General features: G+C 40.8%; 1 protein-coding gene across 3 annotated transcripts; it reads right to left on the bottom strand.

The window, feature by feature from the left end:
• On the bottom strand, positions 1–23,893 carry LYSMD2 (LysM domain containing 2). Of its 3 annotated transcripts, XR_006572584.1 has the most exons (4): positions 23,459–23,893; positions 17,644–17,981; positions 13,372–13,518; positions 11,484–11,941 (listed from the first exon to the last, which is right to left on the bottom strand). XR_006572584.1 is itself a non-coding variant. In XM_044980956.1 (3 exons), the coding sequence occupies exons 1-3, from the start codon at positions 23,687–23,689 to the stop codon at positions 783–785; spliced, it is 618 nt and encodes a 205-aa protein (XP_044836891.1). In that variant the 5' UTR covers positions 23,690–23,891; the 3' UTR covers positions 1–782. The 3 variants fall into 3 exon arrangements, 2 of the variants coding, with proteins under 2 accessions (XP_044836891.1, XP_044836893.1); XM_044980956.1 differs by lacking the exons at positions 11,484–11,941; positions 13,372–13,518 and adding an exon at positions 1–831 and having other exon boundaries at positions 23,459–23,891; XM_044980958.1 differs by lacking the exon at positions 13,372–13,518.
• Between the last annotated feature and the right edge of the window lie 33 nt (positions 23,894–23,926).

Genomic DNA, 23,926 nt, shown 5'->3' on the forward strand with positions numbered 1-23,926 from the left:
TGAAGAATAGTCATTTATTATGGGGGGTTTTGTTTAATAAAATTACACTGAAAATATATTTGCACGCAAGAATACACTTATGAACATTTCAAATGTCACTATAACACAAAGAAAAATACCTCTTACTATAACTTTTTCCCAAAAAGTTTGCAAACAAATAGTTTATTTTCCCCTAAAGGCTTTATTTACCCAATCAAAATCAAGGGCTAAAATTAATCCTTTACAGGAACACACAGATGTTATTTATATATGCACACTTACACACACACAACTTGCTGCAGGCAATACTTCCGTGGCAAATTTGCCTGCATTGGGACTGCAGAATCAAGATGTAAATATAATAAAATTTCAGTCATTTTATATTGTTAAATTTGCCAGTGATAAGTGTAACTTTCTCCATAAATATTTAATCAAATAATCTCACACTTTATCTTAACAAGTATTTACAAACTGTATACTAAAGATCACTGCATCCTGCATAAAGATGACCTCAAGGATATATTGTTGCTAACATGCTACAATTTACACAGAAGAAATATGAAGGCAATTGCTAGTTTTGGAAGGCTTACACCTCTTATTGATATAATTTAAGGAAATTAACCTGCAGAAGGCAGAAGAGGTCAAATAATTTCAGTGCAATTAGTCAATGAAATTACCCATTCATGACTTGTAAAAAGTACACCATGGTAATCAGTCTGAAAGGCTTGCTTTTGAATCAATTATTTAGTTCTTTAAGAACTGTATCTTCTTTCCATGTTTGCAGGTCATCATGTGTCAGTCATCTATTGGTGATAGGAAGAAGTTGCATAGGGACTTTCCTCATCCTCCTCTCTGTAGTGGGGAAAATTAACATCACAGTCAGTTTAGGAAGATGTATAATTGACATACGTCTCTTTATCAGGAAACTGCTGTCATAAAGCAGACACCCACATCTATCCATGAAGAAACACAATGATCTCACCACTTTCTACAGCTGTAGTTACATTACTATGTATATTGTATAGTAATATTATAGATACTAAGTAATGGCTTCAACAAGAATATGAAATTGAAAGTAGGTTAAAAAAAGCAGTAGCAGCACAATACTCTTCATCATCATAACCTGCGCTAGGAAACAGGAATAGTGAGCTAAACTCTACACTCACTACATCCCCAATTCTGCAGGAAGCAACATAAGGGACACGTGAGTGCAGAACCTGTCCCATTTTCAGTGATGTTGCTCTCCCCTGCCTTCCTAGATCACTGGCGTGAATGTGAATATTCTTGGAAAGAGGGTGTTGTACATTATTACTGTAGGAGTTTCTAAGCACTAGTGTAATATAACTGGGATCCTGGTGGTAGGTGCTGTGAAAACACGAAGTAAAGACAATCCCTGCCCCCAAAAAACTTACAAGGAAACTCTCTAAGGCTATCCAATGTTGGGAGCAGGAAAAAGCAAACCTGTAACCCAGAATGATTAGCTGAGCAAAAACCTCCATCCTACTCTGGCCAGCTACTGAACTGGCCCTCTACCTCTACATTATTTGCAGACCAGGGCAGAGGGATGAGGTTTCGCTTCCCCGCCCTCCAAAACACACACACACACACTTCAGCTGGCAATCAGAGAAGATGTGAGATATATTTTAAGCCCTCTCTAATACTGTCTAGTCTGAGTATTCTTTTTACGGGGGAGAAGTCTGAAAGGTTACATTCAAAAATCAAAACCCAGTCTGAAGAGTAAATTATAGACAAAGGCAACTGTTTCAAAGATTTGCACAAACTCTTACATCTAGAATCAATTTGATTCTGAGGGGAAGGATAGCTCATTAAAATTTTGACCCATTTTATTTTGCTGGTAAACATAGTAGACCTTGTTAGCTTTCAGATTAAAAATGCAACAGTAGCTAAACAGGATATGAGTAGGAGATCCTGGGGAAGAAAATTTACTATTTTTTTCTGTGCTCCTTAAAAGGAACAGACTATAGGACACTTCAGAGTCTTAATTTCCCCCCATCCATTTGTATCATAATTGTATAATTTGTGGATTACATGGAACTGATTGTATTTCAACTGGAAACACTTTTACTAAGGAACCAGGTATCTTTAGACTACACAAAAAATGAAGGAAATTGAGAAAGAGGAGTGTCAAAGCAAACCACCTTAGAGGCCAAGAAATTGGTATGGCTGTCATTTGGACTTAGTTGGTAAGCTGCAGGTATAAAAAGCATTCATCTATAAATTCAGTCAACAATGAGGCAAAGAAAATCAAGATTTGGGTTCCACAGCCTGTAATGCACAAAAATGCACTGCTATCAAATGGATTCTGAGGCAACCCAACTGCATAATGTGGTATTTGTTAATATTAATTAGGGGCTCACTTTAACAAGTACACTTATCCTTTCACATACAAATTTAGAGGACAATATAAAAATGGCACATTCATACATCTCATGATTCTAAAACTGATCTGCAATCAAAATGGATGACTATAAAGAGAACTAGTACTAGAGAAATGACTGCCGAAGTCTCTATACATACTGCTAGAAATAGTCACACTTCGTTCCTGAAAATTACATCCTCCCTGGAGAGGACACTTGGAATATGTCTACACAGCCCGTGGTACCGAGCCTCCCAGCCCAGGATGACAGACTCTAATTTGAGGGGCTTAGGTAGGGTGACCAGATGTCTCATTTTTAAAGGGACAGTCCCATTTTTTGGGACTTTTTCTTTTATAGGTGCCTATTACCCCTCACTCCCATCTCATTTTTTCGCAGTTGCTATCTGATCACCCTATGCTCAAGGGTTTGACTAAACCACCCCCACAGTGACATAAGTTGCACCGACATAAGCGTTTGTGTGCACGGTGCTATGACGGTGGAGAGCTCCACCCTGAGACTGCATATTTATTTTTATTAGCTGCTCTTGTAACTTGTGGCACGTGGTACCTGAGGTAACCCAGTCTTACTACTATCTGTCAGTCTAATGCCACGATTCTTTCTCTATCATAGTCTGTATCAGTGACAGTGACCTCTCTTTCAATAGTTTTCTTATGTCATCTGTTGTCCTCCTTCCACCAGGGGTAACCCAGACTGTAGCTTTCCCCACTGGCCAGCAGAATGGTGCAATACATAAGGGAAAGCTGCAAATTACTATTTTTCCTACCGTGCACCAAAGGAGTTTTTGAACACCACCCAGGGCTCTCCCTAGGACAATATGCCTATACACCTCCCTTTACCCTGGGCTGTGTGCAGCTAACATGATCTAGCCCTAAATCAGCAATAAAAGAGAGACTGTCAGTTTTCAATAGAAGCGAAAGCCAGAGACCAGGTTCTATGGCCTAACTAAACTATTTAACCAAGAAGGAATAATTTGCACTGGTCAATATTACTGGACTGCCAGTCAGTATCACAGTGGGACAGTCTAGGACAGTAAATGAGATGGAGTTAAACTAAAATGGAAAAAATAAATCAGAGTTTGAAGATGTTTCAATCTCGCATGACTCAAAGACAAATACTTCTCCATAATGTTAAAAGAGAAGCTCTCAAAGTGAGATGAACCATCATTATGAAACAGGCTGTTTTTCAGTTGGAAGCAGTTATCACATTTTTTTCAAACTTTTTGAAGTGTTTGTACAGGAGGCACATCTCAGTAATACCGCAGCAAGATAGCTGAGAGAGCGATTTATTCAGCCCATAACAACTATTAAGTGTAACATGATGTAGGTATTCTTAATGAATAATTTGAGATCATATGCTGCATTTTTCTATTCCTATTATAAATATTCAAATGAAACAGCAACCAGATTCACTACATTAATCTCTTGGCCACTGAAGCCTTCTAAAACAACCAGTGAAGTCCTTGCCACTTTAAGACAGTTGCTGCACTGTGAAGTCTGCATGTGCATAGCTGCTCTGAACCCAAGTGAATACAGTACAACACAAGGAGGATGCTTTCTGAATAAACAATGTCCTTCCATAATGCTTTGGACTTCTGCCATGTAATAAGGCTCTCTTATGCACCATCTGTTTTCAAGTAGGGAGGAAACACACAAATCTAAGATACATTAATAAACAAATTTTAATGCTGATTACTGTTCAGGTTCTGTAATAAATAAGTTCAGTTACAATTACTTCTAAGAAGTCTAAATATCTGCTGGTATCACTTTTTTATTTCGAGAATGTATTGTAGGCTATGCTGGAAATTATAATTTAAGATGAGAGCATCTGGTATAACCTACAATCCAGGAGTCTGATCCAAAGCCCAGTAAAATCAAAAGAAAAATGCCCACTGCCTTTAACGGGGTGCAAATCAATCCCTAAATTCTACTTATATTATTTCTGCAAGTAGACCGGGTGATTTCAGTAATATGCCTGCCTGACTCCTGCAAGTAGGATTTGGTCATAAAAGTTGATCCACTCTTTTCACTAGTAAAATACTTTTCTTGTTTTGTAAAAGTTGAGCACTGGCTGCTTGGTCATATTTTTGCTGCACTAGAAAGCTCTGATACTGCTTTTGTTGATGGTGGATGAAAACCAAATGAAAATGCCACTAACAAAATTGTATTGGATGTTTGCTGTCCAAAAAACTCAACACAGTAAAAATTGCTCAGGGGAGGTTTGGTAGCAGCAGCAAAGAATGAAAAAACCACACCCTACAAGAAAAGACCACTCACTGCAGAAAATTATAGCTGTTCTGAGGCAGTGTGATGAGTCTATACATATCCATGTAACCCTGAAGGTCAGAAGACTCCATCTGACAGAACTGGAGGTTTTTTTACCTTTAGGGCTCTCTTCCCTTGGATTGGAATTATTCTTACATATTGTACAGGCACTTAGACCTTTTACGCATATGTTAAATTTACTTTTTAGGATAAGATACATCCCTCTTTGGATTTGATCATGAATCCTTCCATGTGGCCAGATTTGTATTCGTACAACCTTTATCCAAAAACCCAATTCCATTAAAACCATTTAAAATGGCTGTCACTGTATAACAATGGCCATTTTAAGAATAGTTCAGATTCTCCATCTAATTAAATCCCCCTGCCTAGATGGCTTCTCACCCACTGTTTCTCACATGCTAGCATAAGGCTCCAAGTTTGAGTTGCAAAAATTCCAGGAGAAACAAGACAGTGGGGGGTGGGAGGCTACTGGGGAAATAATAATTATGAAAACCTTTCTAAGTTGGGGAGGGGGTCTGTAAACCCCTTCTTTAAAAAATGAAAAAATGATTGTCTCATTAAGGGTTGGTCAGTTTCTGTTATAGAAATACATGCACAGTTCTGGAGTACCTCCATATCTAGCAAAATATTCAGAACTTGAAACCCCTTACCCTTTCTATAACTATCCTAAGAAAAGCCACCACACCCATAAGCTGCCAGTGCCACGTTAGGACATGAAGGAAGTGTATTTTCCCCATTGCACAGAGCTGTTTTCAGAGGGAAAAAATGGGTCCAAGGTGTTCTGTTTTTCTTTTTGGGGGGTGAGGTTTGACAATTGGTAGCTTGACCTAATAGAGAGGACCGGACAGGCAAGGAGCTGTCAGTTCTGGTAATGCAGAAGGGTTTATATCATGGTCCCATAACAAAGGGAGCTTATTTTTTTTTATCCCATCTGATGTGGAACAAGTTATGGTACTTTAAGGCAGAATGCTGACAGCTACAGTAGAACTCTCAAACATTTGAAGCTATCTTTAGTCAAGAGAACAATAATTTGCTATGGCTTTTTAAAAAGAGTAAATTGCAGCACAGAAAATGTTGCCAACAACTTCAAACTGTATATTACTAACACAATGACTGACAGATGAAAGGCTAGTGTAAATATTAAAATGTCTGAAGAAAATCAGTCCACCTACGGTTTTTGCTTGATGAAAATGAGTCTCAGAAACATCTGTAAGGAATATTACAGAAAGGCATAACAAAAGAGCAATGATGTAAATTTACTGCAGCACAACTACCCAGCACTAGCTCAGTGCCAAATACTCCAAAGATAATTGGTTTTTTCAATATTTCTAATATTAGAAATTACATTCCATAATTATCTGAGATACAAAACATCTCTTCAAAAGTTACAATGCTAAAATTTGCAACAGCGGCTTTATGACAAGCGCTTGAAGGTTTAATCATGTCCTAAAAACATTATTTCAGTGTGAGATAGTTCACACATTCCAATGCAACTGCAATTGCATTTATTTGAATGTGCCATCGCTTATTCTGATAAAGGCATATACTGCGCAATCATTTAAATAACAGCTGCGTGATTTTCAATATAGAGTTCCAGCAACATGGACATGTCTAGAAAGTGCCCAGCCTTGGTACATTGTTAGAAAGATAGTAGAAAAACATGGCTTTTTTTCTAATCGGCATTTAAGATCTGCATGCACTCCTTGTTACCAAAAAACCTATTTGAGCAACCCATGCATTTTTTTTAAAGCAGCTCAACTATTCTTTTCATGTGAAAAATGCCATTCCTCCCTCTTCCCGCCCCCCCTCCCCCCCCAAAAAAGCTGGATAACTCAAACAGTTAAAGCACTTTGATAAAAATGTATCTTTGGGCCAAGAATAAACATGAGATTTCAGCCCCAAAGGTAAATTTTTCAAAAAGTGTAACATCTGAAAATAAGAAATTGGAATGAAAGAGGCTCTTAAACCTTATGGTGTCACAATGTGGCTCCATAACATTGAAGACAAGAACTTGCAACCCTTATTCACATGATAGTCCTACTGACATCAATGGGAGCTGTAGATGCTCTGCATGGAGAAAAGAATCCTCTTATTAAAGACTAAGGCAAAGCATTTCTAATGTAGAATAACCAAGGAATACTATAATCCAAGGGTAGTTATATACTGTAGTTAGCATCAAGGTATGATAGGGAACCCTAAGTCAGTTAATTAACAACGAAATGAGAACTATGCCACAATCAGTTTGCAAATCCGCAGCCAAAAATGGGCAAGGGATAGCGTTGTATGCTGATTCAGAACTGGGACAAATCCAAATGTCAGACTGATACCTAATAGTCTTGAAAATGGAAACACGGTAGGCCAATTGCCAAAACTCAAGCAACCAAGACAACAATACACAAAATGTCGTATCAAACAGCAGGTAAATGTCACCATAATAAAGTCAACCAAATATAACATTCATGCAGAGCAAAGTGTGAAATGCAACCCACCTAAAACTTTTTCCAAGGGAAGATTTTAGTTTAAATTTCTAAGTATTTCACAGTCCAAAAGCTGAGTGCTATTTAAGCCACATATACCCCCTCCCAGATGGGAAAGTCTCTTCTGAAAACAGGTACGTCCGCTCTCTAGTGGGAAGGTTTTGCAGCCATGTGAAGAGGGGAGGCAAGCACAGAATATAGGCTAGAAATTGCATAGCTTTTTCCCAGTTGTGCCCTACAACTGACAGTCCCAACTGCACAGTGTTCACATAGACTGGCTCGACTGGACAAGGAAGGAGAAAGCATTGACATGTTAGCTCCATTCCATGAGACTATGGCTCTTTTCTTGAATTCATTTGCTTTCTTTAATACCATGCAGTGGACGGAAGCTTACAGCTCCTAAAATTGGTGTTTGGGAGGGAAAAGATACGAATAGGTCTTCTCCATCCTGAACTTTTATTTTAGTTAGCTTCTGTGATCTAAGTGAGATGAGGAAAACCTGATCCATTCTGAAGTATAAAATGGAAGCTAATACAGTAAGTCTCAGCACATTGCCCACAACAAACAGACTGGGTGCTAGTCAGGAGCCAGTGTAAAATAAGGCTGAATGCTGGTTGAGGCCTCCAGTTTTCAATTGTAAATGACCTTTTTACTGGTAAATTCTACTGAAAGTTTGCTGGCTCAGGATTTAGGGGTTGTTTATACCATCACAGTGACACTTTGTGTGAAAGATTTATTTATGTGCTCCCAAACAGACCAATAGCCCAATGCTGCAGAACTTACTTAGGCAAAACTGAAGTCAAGGGGAAGTTTTGACTAAGGCCTGTGTGGTATTTTCACAAACTATAGAAAAATAGTAACACCTCATGAAATAAGCCCCTAAAATAAGAATGGGGGTGAGCATAGGAAAGGCAGCTGAACAGCAAGGTGGAGTTTAAACACTTTGATGCACTTGACTAGTTTAAACAAAAAAAAAAAAAGTAAATGTAGCAAATGTAAATGCAACAGGGCTTCCCTCTCACTCAAAGTAGTTATAGAGCACAGCTTACTTCAGCCAAGTCTGGAGAGAGAGTACCTGCTCTCCTCCCTAGAGAGCTTTCCTTGCTGATTCTCACTACCAGCCTCCCACAGCAAATCCCTCTCATACCACAAATGGGGATATGAACTGTCAACAGCTGGCCCAGAACACTGAAAATCCCTGAACTCAGGAATATCAACTGTGGTTCTACCTTTACCTGGAAGAAAGAGATTAATCCCCTCCCTGCTAAACTCGGAAAGGTATCTGTTCATTCCCCAGCATACTGAATGTACCAAAATATTTCAATACTAGGACTTCTGTTTTTAAGTTACTTTGGCTTGTGAATGCTATTTATGTTTAGTTGGATGAAGAGAGATTTTTTGAAGTCTGTAAACTGTGAAAAGCAGAGTACAGGGTTGATAACATGCTTTGGGGCAGGAAGTGTTATTTTGTGTGTTTGTACAGCTTCTAGCACAATGGGGCCTAACCTGATTGTGATCTTCAGGTGCTACCAACCCATAAATGTTTAATAATTATAGAAATCTTGCCAATTTTTTCCTTACTGAAATAGATACAGGTATCTTAGCGTTTACAATATTTCTTCATCTTTCTGCCCTTGCTGAAGGGACTATCTTGAATATTTTAAATCGGGGTTTCTCAAACTTCATTGCACCGCAACCCCCTTCTGACAACAAAAATTACTACAAGGCTCCATGAAGGGGGACCTAAGCCTGAGCCCTCCCACCCTGTGGGGTGCGGAAGCTTAAGGGCCTCAGCCCTGGGCGGTGGATTCTGTCTGTTGCCTGCTCAGGTGCCTTAGGCCTGGGTGAAGGTAGCCTACATCAGCTCCTGCTCCCAAATGTGCCCACATAAAACAAACCAAAAATTAGTGATAAATCTAATATCTTGCAACTAACATCCCAGAAAATGGTACCTCTATTTAATAATAGATACTTTTAGTCACTAATTAGAGGGACATTCATTGCTCTGGCACCTGAGACCCAAGAACCTCAGGGTATATTGTGTTGACAGGTTCTCAGAATATACTGAAATGGTGGAAGAGCAATATGCTGGATTGGAATTCTAACAAGAATAAAGGAAATGGCAATAAAAGACACAACATACAATGAATGATTAAGTTCATGTGTCATGGATTTAAAAATATTTATCTCCAATTCAGATCAAATGATCTTTCTACAGAGAACTAGTGTGCAGCAATGTCAGCAGTTACCATCCTCTCAGGGTTTTTAATTTCTAAATTATCTTTTAGCTAAAGAGAAGCATAAATATTTCAAAGCCTTGTTTGAAGGGTCAATTTAGTAATTTTCCCTATGGCTAAAGTTGTTACCAGTACTGTATTATGTAACTGTCCCCGTCAGTATAATATTGAGCGGTTTCCCTCTATTATTTAGTATAAAAACAACGGTAGTTCATATTTAAACGCTTTCAATTAAATAGTCAAGAAGTGAAACTGAAATGGCCAAGGAGCTAGCTTTATGAAATATGAATAAGAGCAGTTTTGCTCATGTGTCTCAGCATTGCATAGATTGATACCCACTTATGGTCTAACATTCCAGTCCTAATAGAAGCAAACTCCCATGTCTATAAAGTCAATGGTAGTTTTGTCTACACGCTGCCAGATCAGGCCCTTCCAAACATATTTCTTCAGAGTTCTGCATGATCCCATGCCTTCCATGATGGACGGACATACATGATCTTCCTAGCACTCAAAACAAGATGCCAGATCTTCTCTTATTGTAGCCTCAGGCTAACACACCACAGCATGCAGATCTGTACATCATTTTACACTGGCCAATATGATGAGGTCCACATATGACCTATCAAGTATACTTTGCACCGAGAATTGTGCAGCCTTAAAAAAATAAATGGCATCAGTCTATATTCTACTGTTCTGCAAGAGAATGATGTCTTATGATAGAGACAAGATTCAGCTGTAATGAATATCAAGGGGAATCTTTATGAAGGCCACTGTATCTCTTTGGTTCTCATCTCACAGATTAACTAAACACAGTTTCTCCTTAAATTCTGACCTGGGCTAGGCAAACATTGAAATAACAGCTTCATACGCTACAAGATGTAACTGATGATGCCACCATGTCACTGAGTGGTCCTGAAGGCTCTATTACACTCTAACTGTACTGGGCTGGGAGCAATATTTTCCTTTTTCTGTGATTGTAGGTTGTACATTGGAAAGAGCTTTATGGACTTCCTGGATTTTTCCTGTTTGTTATTTGCTTAGCTTGCAAACAGCTTTCCTAATGATTTGGTCCTTTCCTATTAAAAAAACAAACAAACAAAACTGGTGTTCCCACCTGAAGATGTCATGTCTGGCTTTTTGCTGGAAGAATCTCTCTAAATAGAGATATAGGGATGGCCAGAGTCATAGCTTTCGTGCCCACATAGCTTTACTCCATTTCCTACCACTGACAATGTAACAGGGCCCTCAGCACCTCTACCAGATTATGAAAACTACATGCCTCTGGGAATTGGAACCTGCAAGTGCAGGCAGCTTCCATGTGTGCTTGTGGTCAGCTGTATCAGATTGGAGGGGTAAATAGGAGTAAGTGGAGGATGGAAATGAGACTTATTTTCTGTTAGCAGATTTGCTCATTTTGTTCAAAGGTAGGATACCCAAATAAGAAACTTTTCTCCACATCCATTATTTAGTATCTGCACTTCTGTTGTGTATATATTAGTGTGTTCTGACCTCCAATGTAGCTGTCAGTATAGCATACTATGTACTGGCACCTAATATGGTGCATGGTTCATGACCAAGCCCAAGGACAAGCTTTATTTTCCAAATTAAGAGCATTAGTAACAGTCATTACAGACTTGAATCCAAGCAGAGCTGTTCATTGTTATGTTAAGCACAGCCCAGGAAGCTTAGAATGCTTGTTTTAGTCACCCCAAAGAAAATTCAAAACTTGCTGATGACTAATTGAGGGCTTAACCCTGTATATCCACCCATAAATGGAGCTCTCCTTGAAGACAATGGGAATTTTGCATGAGAAGACCTTTCAAAACTGAGTGCCATACTCTCCCTAGTACTATGGTTAATGAGAAACTCTGCTCCAGTTATATGATTCAAAACCACCGAAGTTATTATCTTTAATTTAAAAAACAATAATTTTCAGAAGTTCAAGTTATGGCTGTACGAGGGCAGATTTAAGATATACCTTCACCCTTTGGTAGAAGATGTAATTCAAGCTGCAATATTATGCCTTTCAGAGAGACAAGTGCCCCAAATGAACACTTGCACACATCACAATATTAATACATGTTTGCCACAGATTTTAGTGACCACACATTTTTTCATTAAAAACAAAATGGAAAGTTTTATTAAAGAGATTTTTAAATACACTAAAATGAAGACAAGTGATAAGTTACTTTCTCACTTCCTCCTTCAGGAAAGGAGAACGGAAAGAAAGCATTACAACATTTTTATAGTGCTATGTATCCCAATTTGCACCTGCCACCCTCAACCCAACACAAACTGCAGGTACAGAAGGACATCTGCACAGATTTCTGTACAAATGCTTCTCACCCACAAATAATGAACACTAGTCACTGCTTACAGCACACATGACAATGAGCATTCATTTGATACTTTAACCCCACTTGTACCAAGCATCCAACAGTTGTAAAAGGAACACTAATCAAAGCCCTTGAGTTAATAGCTCTTGGAACATGTAACATATCCTCAAAGGCTTCTTCAGTTCATTGCTGTCTCTCTACATTTCTCTTTTGGCTGATGGTACTGGAGAACTGTAAAGAAAACAAGAACCAATAAACAAATTCATATCATGGATCTCATATATGCTCCCATCTTCTCTCACAGTGAATGAGCTGAGTACTAGGCAATTTAACAGAATTTCAAGTTACAGGTTCTGTTCCCAATGTTGCATGTTTGCAGTTAGCTAGCAGCCAGGGTGTTGCTTATAGATGCAGACAAGGATTTTTACAGTACCTCTTTTCAAATGCACTATCATTCTAAACTCTGATGTGAGGGAATCATTAAATATCCATTCCCCCTCCTCCTCTCCAGCCCAGTGGTCATAAGGCACAAACTAAAAATCATGCCCCGACCCCATGCACTAACTTACTGCATTCACTCAATAGAATTCTCTTAATGATGATATTGTAAAGAGCTTACAAATCATCATAAAACTTATAGGGCATTACATCCAGACATGATATCTTACTTAGTTGCGTACACATTCAGAGTAGATGTTTTTACAAAACACACATATAGACAAGATAGAACCCTTAGTGAATAATTTCTGGAAAATTCAGTCCTACAAAGTGTTTGTTTTTCTGCCAGCCAGGGGTAAAACTGGAAAACAATTACTACACATCCTTCATATCCCTGACATCTGCATTATATAGGTTCACTGCAGACACCACAGTAGATAACAGTTTGGGAAACACACACTTAAAGAATACCAAGACAGGGGAAAAGCAGACGTGCAAAAAATCAAAGGATAACTTGTTTTTATTTTGCTTTCTTCCATGCCCCTGCACTGCCACCACCACACAAATTCTCCTTTTTATACCTTACATTTCTTTGCTTGGTGGCCAGAGATTGAGTATTAATTTTACATTTATAAAGACCCCTGAAGGATCACAAAGTTCTTCATAAATACTGTATATATACACACTACTACAGAAATGCAGTCACCTCTGAGGAGGATGGCAGCAGCCAAATAATACACAGCACAACAATGGCTGTGGTTAAAGATCACATGGAATTAACATCCACGCAAGGCATACAGTGCCTTCAGGTTTAAAGTCTAATTCAAGAGACCACCTTCACAACCTACATGTTACTCAGTTTTCTGTTTAGGTAAGATGAAGAGCTGTATTTATAGCAAAGACTGGTTTAAGTATTCCAAAGCTGAGACTTTGGCCACTAAGCAATCCTACAAAAGAAGACTGAGGTCATTTCAAGGGGCATGGTTAAACGACAGAATTTTTGGAAGGTGATGGTTAACTGAATTCAAGTATTCATCTTGTATTGCATTTACATCAGGCCTGATCCTGCAGTGGCTCTGCATGCAGAACTGTTAAGCATAAGGAATCAGGCCTAACATGTGTAACTGAGTTTCACTAAGTAAGAGTGCATGTGATAGAATTTAAATTAAAAAAAACAAAAAAACAAACACCTTAAGGGAGAAAGAACTGAATGAGCAACTTACCACATGCCATGTCCCATTAGCCTGCATGTCATGCTAGCCCAGGCATGCTGACAGGAGAAAGGTGATAGTTTTTTTGAATTTTGGAGCCAATCCTCTGCTGCTGGTGGTGTCTTCTTTACTCAGACCTCAGATCCATTCTTCTACTCCCTGGTTCAAGATGTAGCAACATAACAAATGTTGCTTTTCTTCCATCTTTGCAAACTGACATTTGAGTACATTCCAATGCTGATGTACATCCCATAATCTCACATTATCTGAAAAGCTCTCTACTATGTGCCAAGGCCATTTGAAATAGAATGTACAGGGTTAATGTAGCTGAAATGTAGCATTTTTACTTATTTCACTTTTACCTTCATATAAAAAGGTCTTCATTATAGTCATACCATATTAACATGTAATGATGACAGAGCAACATTGACTGAGTGGCCAAATTGTGCTCAAGGTCCCATAATCCACTGGGTATGATAACATTACAATGTATGTACATAGCACCTTTCACACAAACTGCATCCTAAAAGGCTTTATAGAGTTAAATCCATGCTCCCCCCCCCCCCCAAATCTGAGAGGACAATGATGTTCTATGCACAGGAGAAAAGATGTTTTCAGATAAAACTGAAGAGCTGATGGTGGGGGGGGGAATATTAGATTTTGCCAGGTGTCAGAAGCTGCAGAAAAGCAGGTTTCCTAAACAATGGCAAGATATAGGAGGCACATGCTAGAAAAAAGTGAAGAAGAAAAAGTTCATGCAGGATGTGAAAACAAGGACGGCAATTTTGAATGGGATCTTGAAACAGTGGGAACCCAAGTTCTTTGGGTGGGGTATGTAGGAAGGCAAGCAACACCATTCTGCACATGCTAGAGTCTGGAGAACAATGACTTGGAGAGCTATGAACAGAGTTCAGTAGTTAACAACAGTAAAAGCAAGCGATGCAGACTTGGGAAGTGTACTTATATGTACATACACAAAACTCTCTCGGTTATATACAGACTGATGTTTGGCCCAATTCTGAACTAACACTGCTATAAATCCAGAGTAACCAATAAAAACCAAAGGGAGTTACTCTGATTTATACCAATGTAACAGATCAGATTCTGGTCCACAGTCTGTAAAGTGCTTTGGGGTCCTTTTAGATAAAGTGCCATATATGCTTAAGGCAACACTTGTACATTTAGTTTTATTTTTATAGTACTGATGAAGGTCTAGGTGTCTCAATACAGGTGAAATCCCACCTATATCATAAGTAAAAGTTACACATATTACAACATTGTACAGCACACTTATTTGAAGAATTGTAATGCCTCAATTGCTTCTAAGTCCATGAGATATCTGATTATACATTGAAACCCACCTGTTTGCACTTCAATGAGTGCTCACCTGTTTGAAATGCTGTAAGACTTACAAATGAGACTAGAAAGATATCAAATCAGTGCCCCCTCCCACCATATTGGGCACATTGTCAGGGCTGTAGCACCTGACTCCCATTAAAGTCTATGGAAGTTGTGGGGAGAACCCCACATGTAGCTCAGTAACATTATCTATTAAATTTACATATTTATTCTTACTCTGCCTCCTAAGTTAGCTTTTTCCTGTGACTATAACTGACAATCTAGTTTCTAAATGGAGGTTCAAGCTGGAATCAGATAATCAAGCTGTGCTTTTGTGCTTCATGCAGCATCATGACCCAAAAAAATCTGTACTCTTGTAATTTTGTTAATGATGCATATACAAAAGTGAATGTAGTTTGCCCTTTTTTGACTGACTGGGGAGCAAATGCAGCAATAAAGTTGTGTTTTCCAAGCTATGACCCAAAAAACACATAAGGAAGCAGACAGGAACAGTAAAATGTCCCTCTCTTTAAACCAGTCACTCTGAACACAACTACTTTTTATGTGTGTAGTTTGCCGAGGTCCTGAAATGAATTCCCTCCCACACATTAACATTTTATTGTGTGCAAAGGAGGTTAAAATAAGCAAAACCCTTGCTGGAGACCTGTGGTCTCTGTCAGCCCAGCTTAACTGCTAAGTCAACAACACGTACTCGCATGTTAATGTCACCTTTTTAGCAGGCTTATCATGAGATTCATCAGCAGAGGCCATTAAGATAGCAATGTCCTGCACAGTGTCCTCAACCATGCTAAAGATGACGCAAGTTAAATGACGGTGGCAGATGAATACCATTAACCCATGAAATGGACAAAGATTCAGATCTGTACTCCCCTAAATGTGGAGAGGGGTGGAAATTTGAACCCAAATTTGGATTTCATGGCCAGTTGCTATTACATACCACTCAGGAACAATGTTGTATATTTACAGCATTAAAAATATATTTAATTGCACAATAAGATACTAAATTATAAAATTTAGGTGTCCCTAGCCTCTGTTTGCCATAAGCTGGGATTAGGTGACAGGGCATGGATCACTTGATGATAACCTGTATGTTCATTCCCTTTGGGGCACCTTACATTGACCACTATCAGAGGACAGGATACTGGGCTTGATGGACCTTTGGTCTGACCCAGTATGGCCGTTCTTATGTTTGTATGTAGAATTTTAACTTAGTTCATCTGAGACAGCAGGTTTGGTCTTGTGAGGTGCTGAGCACTAAGGCTGTAAGTACCATCCTGCAGCATTTGTAGTTTTTGAGAGGCCTGAACTGACGTGGGCCCTTGCAGGAGGAAACACTGATCTTGCAGCCTAAATGACTGCAAGGGCTCCTGCTGTCCAAGGCCTGGTCTACACTGGGAGGAGGGGGGGGCTGTCGATGTAAGATACGGCATAGAATACCGTAGCTGAAGTCGACATATCTTATTCCAACTTACCTCCCGTCCTCACGGCGCGAGATCGACAGCCGAGGCTCCCCCGTCGACTCTACCGCCGCTCACTCTGGTGGAGTTCCGGAGTCGACGGGGAGCATGTTCGGGGATCAATATATCGCGTCTAGATGAGATGTGATATATCGATCCCCGATAAATTGATCGCTACCCGCCGATACGGCAGGTAGTCTGGACGTACCCCAAGTCTTTCTTCGGGGAGAGAAGGGAGATGCCTGTCATTGGTTAGTTAGAAAGGAGATGCTCCACCTCCATCTTCTGTTTCCTGAGAGCTGGAGAAGTAGATAGTTGCTCCTTTTCAGCAGCTGGCATGCCCTCCTCTTCGCACTGTGGTTTTTCACATGTACAATTTAAGGAGCAGCTCACCTGGGCAGACAGTTGCCTGTATCTCTCTACTGAAGCCAACAGAGGGCCCAATTCTGAAGGAGGAGCAACTTCTGCAAGGCTTGATTTCTGGCTTCACTCCAAGGAGCTACTAATGAATGAAGTTCCAAGGGGTGAACATGAAAAGTGTGGCTGATTAGCCGTGGGGGGGCACTAAGAGGAGGAGAAAGGTATGTGAGAGGAGAAGGAATGATGAACCCCCAGAGAGCATGTATGGCGTGCGTGTTTGAGAAGAGCCAACCCCCTTATGGAAGGGGACTGTGTACGGAGATATGGGATGAAGCCATTAGAGCCTCCTCTTAGCTAAGAATACATCTTTTTCCCTAGTGAAGGCAAGGCCTAAGGGAAGGTGAATGTATGAGGGTGGTAAAGGAGGAAGAGACAGCTACTGGGGGAATGAGCATTGCTTGGGTGAGAAAGGAAAGCTGTATGAGATTGGGCACATCTACAAATGTGTATTGGGGGCCATTTCAGATTTTTGCTTGGGGGGGGCCCCAGTAATGTATCATTACACACCTTCAGCTCCCACAGGGTCTTTGGGTGCTTGGTACTTTGCTGAATCAGAGCCTATATGGATAACCATCTACCAAATCAGAAATCTGTGTTATACCAACACTTTTTACACAACAACAAAGAGTCCCGTGGCACCTTATAGACTAACAGACATATTGGAGCATTAGTCTATAAGGTGCCACAGGACTCTTTGTTGCCTTTTACAGATCCAGACTAACACGGCCACCCCTCTGATACTTTTTACACAATGTTATTCTTTCTCTTATTTGTAGCCAGGGCTTAGATACAACTGTTATTCTAGATAGCTTCTTATACTATCCTAATCATCGTAGTATCCAAGAACCTGCCTATAGTCCATTACACGACATGATAAATGTGATTTGTGATGGGTGCTGCAAATAAGCCTAAAATCAGAAAGATTATAGACATAAATATAACTAGTGTTTGTCCAAATGCCACAAAAAATAGGCTTACGACAACTCAGCTTTAAAAAGGAGTAAGTGTTAATCTGAAATTAGATGCTTCATTTTAAAGTCTAGTTTACCTGATATCTTCATCTTTTAGTTTCCTGGCTGCCTGTTTGGACAACTTAATCTGCAAGTCCAGTCTATGTAGAAAATCTTTGGCAGATAGTTCTTCAGGTGCAGCAGGTTGATTGTCAGGTTCTTGAGGGCTGGGAGAAGAAGAACTACTCTCTTCCTGAACTGTCACTGGTCCTTCACCACAAAGAGAAATGTCAATAATTTCATTCTCAGGCGATTCCAGCGAATTAAGTCCATTGAACAATAACGGCTTCTCTGATATAACTGGGATATTCAGTGTTTTCCTCAGGAATATACAGTCATTAGTAAATAGTTTATTTGCCCTTTTTATTTGTTCCATCTGGAAGAGAGAAGAAAAACAATTAAATTGAAGCAGTACTGATTTCTGTAACGTACAGAATGCCACCATCCTCAAAACACGCAACAGTCAAGCAGTTTAATAAGTAAAAAGACTTTCCTTGAAACAATTACTTTGTCTTAATTTAGCATATAAAAGGAGCTACTGAATTTAGAACAATTATCCTCAACTACACCTCTACCCCAATATAACGCAACCCAATATAACACGAATTCAGCTATAATGTGGTAAAGCAGCGCTGGGGGGGGGGGGCTGCGCACTCTGGAGGATCAAAGCAAGTTTGATATAACATGGTTTCACCTATAACGTGGTAAGATTTTTTTGGCTCCCGAGGACAGCGTTATATCAGGGTAGAGGTGTATGTTCTGTCTTGCCATTAACTCAGCCTTTTTGCTTTGCTTTCTTTGTCCATGCACTAGGCTTTATGCTACTGGAAGTCTCCCTAAGGGTACATTTTTTGTTCTACATAAAGAACCTCTCTCTAAAGTTGAGTATTCCATTCTCTTCACAACCCAAATTTAGGCCATCTTTGCTCAGCAAAGAATACACAATAATGCAGCAAAAAAGCTGCATTATTTTGCATTCATGTTGGGGCCAGTCTGAGAGAACAACCCCCAGAGAACCAACTAAATTACCTAAAGTATAAGTATTCCCAGCATGTGAAGGTGTTTAGGGCTTCAGGGGTACACTAAGATGTTTAGACCATATAGCTGACTGCCTATCTTGAAAGACCCAAAAATAGTGAACTTCCTGGGTTTTGGAGACATCAAATGAATATGTTTAATCTGTGATGCCACTCCCCGCTTTGGTGTGTTTGGTTTTACATAAATGCAGAGATCTCTAATTAGGTCCTGAACTTGGCCCCATATTTTGTGAGAACAGTAGTGTAGGTGGTCACTTCCTGGCCAAAACCAACCATTGGAATTCTACAGCATGAACAGTGGCTACCCTCCTTATTTTACCCAATCAATTTATACAAATATCAAAATGCAGCTTGGAGGTCCTACCACTGGGTGCTCCATCTTGATCTCAAGTAACCTGCCCAACGCACAATAGAAACTGACATCTCAGTGGGGCCCATCTTTCTATCATTATGGGTAGGGGCCCCACGGATTCTGCAGCTGCAGAATTTGCCATGACAGTCACCCATAGCTGCACAATCTCAGCTTTCAGTTGTCTGCAATTGTTTCTAGCCCTAGAACCTTAAAAACAGGAACTAAATGCAAACTGATGAAGTGATGACTGCAGAGAGCCTGAAACAACAGTTCTGAGAAATGTGAGCTGCCTCATTCATCTCTATCAGGGCCTTGTGGTTCCCAGGATTTCATGGCTGTGGAATTTGCCATTTTCTAAGATGTTATGGAATTTAGCATTTTTGCACTAGAATCTGACATTCTGCTACATCCAAGCATGTGAAATGTTATTTTAATCTCCCTATCTTGTTAGGACCTGCCAGCAAGTGCCTCTTGCTCTCCAACATTCCCCACAAGGGACAGTCAGCTGGATCATAGTGCACTCCCTACACTGCTCCCGTTTCACTAGGTAGTATAGGCTGCAAAACCAGAGCTGGAGCCCCAGCTTCCAGTCTGGAGAACATCTCAGGGCCAAGGCCCCAGAAGCCACCAAAGCATACAGAATCATTTACTTGCTCGATACCAAAATTCTGATTACACTGGTAACTGGAAGGCATAGCTTTCTTTAAAGGAGAAATCAATCTACAGAACTGTAGCACAAAGGCTAAAACCCAATATGTCTACCATGACTTGCATTTGTAAAGGAACTAGCAAAACGACAGCTGATAAATAATGCATCCTAAAGCTGTTTATCATGCTTCACTGTAACTCTGCCAGTGAAGGTTTGTTCTTCCTCCCTGGAATACTGCTTAAGTATATCTTCTTGTGGCCCTTCAGAGAGCCCATGTATTTTAGTGGTACGAGTATGGGACCCCTATGTTTTAATCTCCACTCTAAAATTCTGTGAGTAGTCTTGGGTACGTCGCTTGAGAACTGCTGACTAAGTTCTGCCTTCAGTTACACTCACAGAACTCCAGTGCCTCCAATAAGGATTCATAGGTGTAAATGTGATGGAATTTGACACTGTGACCTTTCCTATGCCGGGAAAATTCATAAGCATTTCTCTGCACTGGCATAAGTCCACCTGTGGTAAAAATAGGTGAAGTTTGGAAGTTGTAATGCAAACAGGGTACAAGTATTTTAACCTTAATGTTGTTCAACCCTGGAACTGGACAATCTGGTGGTTAAAAAAAACTTTTTTTTAAACACAGCCATATGTGAAGCTGTACCAAGGCACAAAATGCTTGTGAACTTTCCTATTACACATGCACCCTATGTTTGTTTGGAGAAAACAAACAGTAAAATAAAAATAGTAGTCACTTATTTAGGGATGTTGCAAGAGATTAGGGTGACCAGATGTCCTGATTTTATAGGGACAGTCCTGATTTTTAGGTTTTTCTTATATAAGCTCCTATTACCCCCCAACCCCACCCCCATCCCGATTTTTCACATTTCCTATCTGGTCACCCTACAAGGAATTAATGTTTACATTGCACAAAGCGCAAACCTTCTTGGCTTTGTAGGAACAACATTTAACAATATTCTAGCCATCATCCTTTTAATTCCCACAATTACGTACCCACACTCACTTATTCTCTTAGAATATTTCGACTAAAAATTTTATTTGGTGTTTAACAGAATCAGCTTGATAGATCTTTACAAATATATGATTTATAAACATCAAAATTTTCCCAGATTACTAAAGAGATTACACTAAAGATCACAAATTAACATCTCCCCCCACCCCCATTCGATCTCTCATCAGTGGTAGGCTTCATCTACACTACATTACCCTTGTTCAGAACAGATCTAGATGACAGTGACTATCAGCACTAGTGCTCCCATCATTGCTACAACCAAGGGGAGCAATAAGGAAGGGAGCCATAGCAGAAAACTTTTGTTTAAAGTAGGGTAGATGAATAAGGCCTTGGATATCCTTTTCCCTGTATGGCATGTGGATAGAATGACAAGAGCAACTTGAAAGATACCTATGGTAGATAAACATGATGCCCCATGTTGTAGCCAGCACTCTTCTGGTGAAGGGCAAATATGTGGACCTTTTGTTTCCTTTAAAGACAATCAATACCTCTTCTTAAACAGCTGGAGGAAGTCATTGTTAGAGGTGCAAGTTCTTCATCCTCCTCACCTTCTCAAGAGATGAGGATGTTGCATTCACACCACTCTGAGCCCCTACTGAAGTAAGACCTGATCCAACTCCCATCAGTCAGAGAGACTCTCAGAAACATCAGTGACTTGGTTTAGCCCTATGAGGCAGAACCGAGTGTGACTGGGATTGCTGCTAATGCACTTTTCATTTTATAAGGCCTATACAAAGATATTCTTTAATAAAAGTTGGTCCTAAGTTTCTATTTTAAAAAATCTTCTGTTTACATTATGGGAGTGTTAAAACTCTAAAGCCTTTACTCAAGACTTGGTAAATTAAGGAGACTGCTAGGAATGTCTGGTAGATAGCAAATGAGAGTGAAAAATTAGTACTTACTTCTTATACTGTCACAATGGAAATTTAAATAGGGAGAACTAAAAAAGGTACATCTTGACATTTGAAATTGAGGGCTAGATTACTATTTTTTCAGGTGTATTCTTTGACAGGTCTGGCTTGAAATGTATTTTAAGTAATTTAAATAAAAATTAAAAATTGAGCTTAATTTTTTAATGTTAGTATTCCATGCTACAATGCCACTCTGAAATACTGAAGTTCCTATTTAGAAATACATTTATACAAATTTATTTTAATTAAATTGAACTACAATGCAGTAGTCCCAGTTCTGAATAAAAACCAAATTTAAACGTTTCCAACCCCATTTGTCACTAGACGCGAGAGGGTTTTTTTTAAATGTGTGAGATAAGTTACAATGGTGAGTATATAAATAAACTAATGGCAAACCCATTCATCTTATTCACAGAGCCTTGAGTCAGATTCTGCTTTTACACCAAAAAAACCCAGAGTAACTCCACTGATTTCCACAGCATTACTTCTATCAGTAAGGAGTAATCAGGATTTGACTCAAAGTAGAGTTACTCTTCTTTCCAAAAGGAAATAAAGACTTTGACCTTATTCACGATGGGAGCCAAATATTGTTAATTACAACTGTATATAAAAAGCTGTTGCTAGAAAGTTTTTGGTATGTTTTCCCTTAGGGCAGCTAAAACTTGGTTTGAAAACTATTATGACATGATGCTAGAGACAGCAAGTGGTGGTTTGCATGGGTAATGTATAGCACATCTTATGTATCATGGCTCTCACAAGAAAAAAAATATTCCTAACTATGCTGATCTGGAAAAGCTTATTAGAAACAACCATGTACAGGTTCCTGGAGCCTGTACAGTGGACTAGGCCACATTGTCATGTTGTAGATATTAATTTGAGATTATTATTTTTTTAAGGGATGGCTGTGGATGCATTACTGCAGCAATACATTTATTAGAGACTCACACCTGGATGAAGATTCCCCATCTATGGTCTTCTCTTATTCACAGCTGGCCAAGCATTTCTTCATCTATTCCTGCAACTTCTGCTTTAACACATGGCCTGGGAGGGACTGAGCCCTCCTCCATCACAAACCACTGGCTCCTGGAGGGCTAGGCATTAACTCCTCCATCACCTTACTGTCCCCCAAAACTTGCATGTGATGAGGAGGGATTTTTCCTCTCTATGCCCCCTTCTTCTCATCTCACCCCATCTCTCTTACAACCTCATTTGGTTCACATCTAACCAAGGATTCCTGTCACTCTCCATCCCATTTCTTCTGTCTGACAGCTATGGTTCCCAACCATCCAGGCTTCCCTCCAAGAGTCTCCAGAAAATAAAAATTAATATTTAATTAAAGATAGCATGTCGATGAAAACGCCAAGAATACATCCAACCAAAACTGGCAACCCTACTCACAGCTGGCTAAGGATTTCCCACCCTGCAGCTCCTGTACCATACACCTGGCTGGGTATCCTTCCTTCACTCCATGGCCAGGCCCCAAGTGGCTCACACCTCGCCAGGGATCCCTCCCCCCGCAGCTGCTGCGCTGTCTCACCCAGGCCGAGGAATTCCTCCCCGCTCCCACTGGCCTGGCCCATGAGTTATAGTCTGGTAGCTCCAGATCGCGGCCGAGTTCAGGGCCCGCGCACACGTGGTGCGGTCGGGCTCGGGCCCGGGCCCAGCATTTACGCTCTGAGGCGAGGAAGGGTTGCGACGCCTCCTCTACAAATGCGGACCCGCCCATTGTCCAAGGGACCGAGCAGCCTTTCCGCGCGGCGCCTCGGCCAGGGCGCCCTCCCCTCTCAGGGCTCGGGGTCCCGGACCTGCCCGCCCGCCCGCCTCTGGCGCCAGTGGGGCCTCGCCTTCCCAGCGCCCCCCCCCCGGGCCGCCCTTACCGTAACTCCATACTTGAGCGCGATGCCCTGCAGCGTGTCGCCGGCGCTGAGGCGATGCTCCAGGTAGCGCTCCGCCAGGGGGGCCGCCACGCTGGCCGTGCTGCCGTAGGAGCGGATCTTGGTGCGGGCCAGGCTCTGCGACAGCTCGGCCTCCGACTCGGACTCGGAGCCAGAGCGGGCGGCCGGGGGCTCCTCCCGCAGGGAGAGCGGCACGGGCGGGAACTCTGCCATGACCGGCGGCTCCCTCAGTGCTGCGCGAGCTCCGCCTCCGCAGCAGCGAGCCGAGCAATGGGCATGGCAGGCTGCGGAGGCACTCGAGTCACCGCGGCTGAGGCCGGCCAAGCGCCGATGACACCACAGCAGTCAGGGCAACAGGGGGGGAAAAAAGTGCGCGGCCTCAGGTAGAATTGCGTCTACCGTCTGCGCACGCGCAACCCCCCCCCCCGCTGCGGCTCTAAGGAGCATGCG

Source organism: Mauremys mutica, chromosome 11 (assembly GCF_020497125.1).
Source record: "Mauremys mutica isolate MM-2020 ecotype Southern chromosome 11, ASM2049712v1, whole genome shotgun sequence".
Taxonomy (NCBI): domain Eukaryota; kingdom Metazoa; phylum Chordata; order Testudines; family Geoemydidae; genus Mauremys; species Mauremys mutica.

Excerpts from the sequence above, each read along its gene's own strand:
- LYSMD2 (XM_044980956.1), bottom strand. The coding sequence starts at position 23,689 with ATGGCAGAGTTCCCGCCCGTGCCGCTCTCCCTGCGGGAGGAGCCCCCG. Across the intron at positions 17,982-23,458 it reads CGCTCAAGTATGGAGTTACG|ATGGAACAAATAAAAAGGGC; the intron begins GTAAGGGCGGCC and ends TCTCTCTTCCAG. Across the intron at positions 832-17,643 it reads CTAAAAGATGAAGATATCAG|AGAGGAGGATGAGGAAAGTC; the intron begins GTAAACTAGACT and ends TCCCCACTACAG.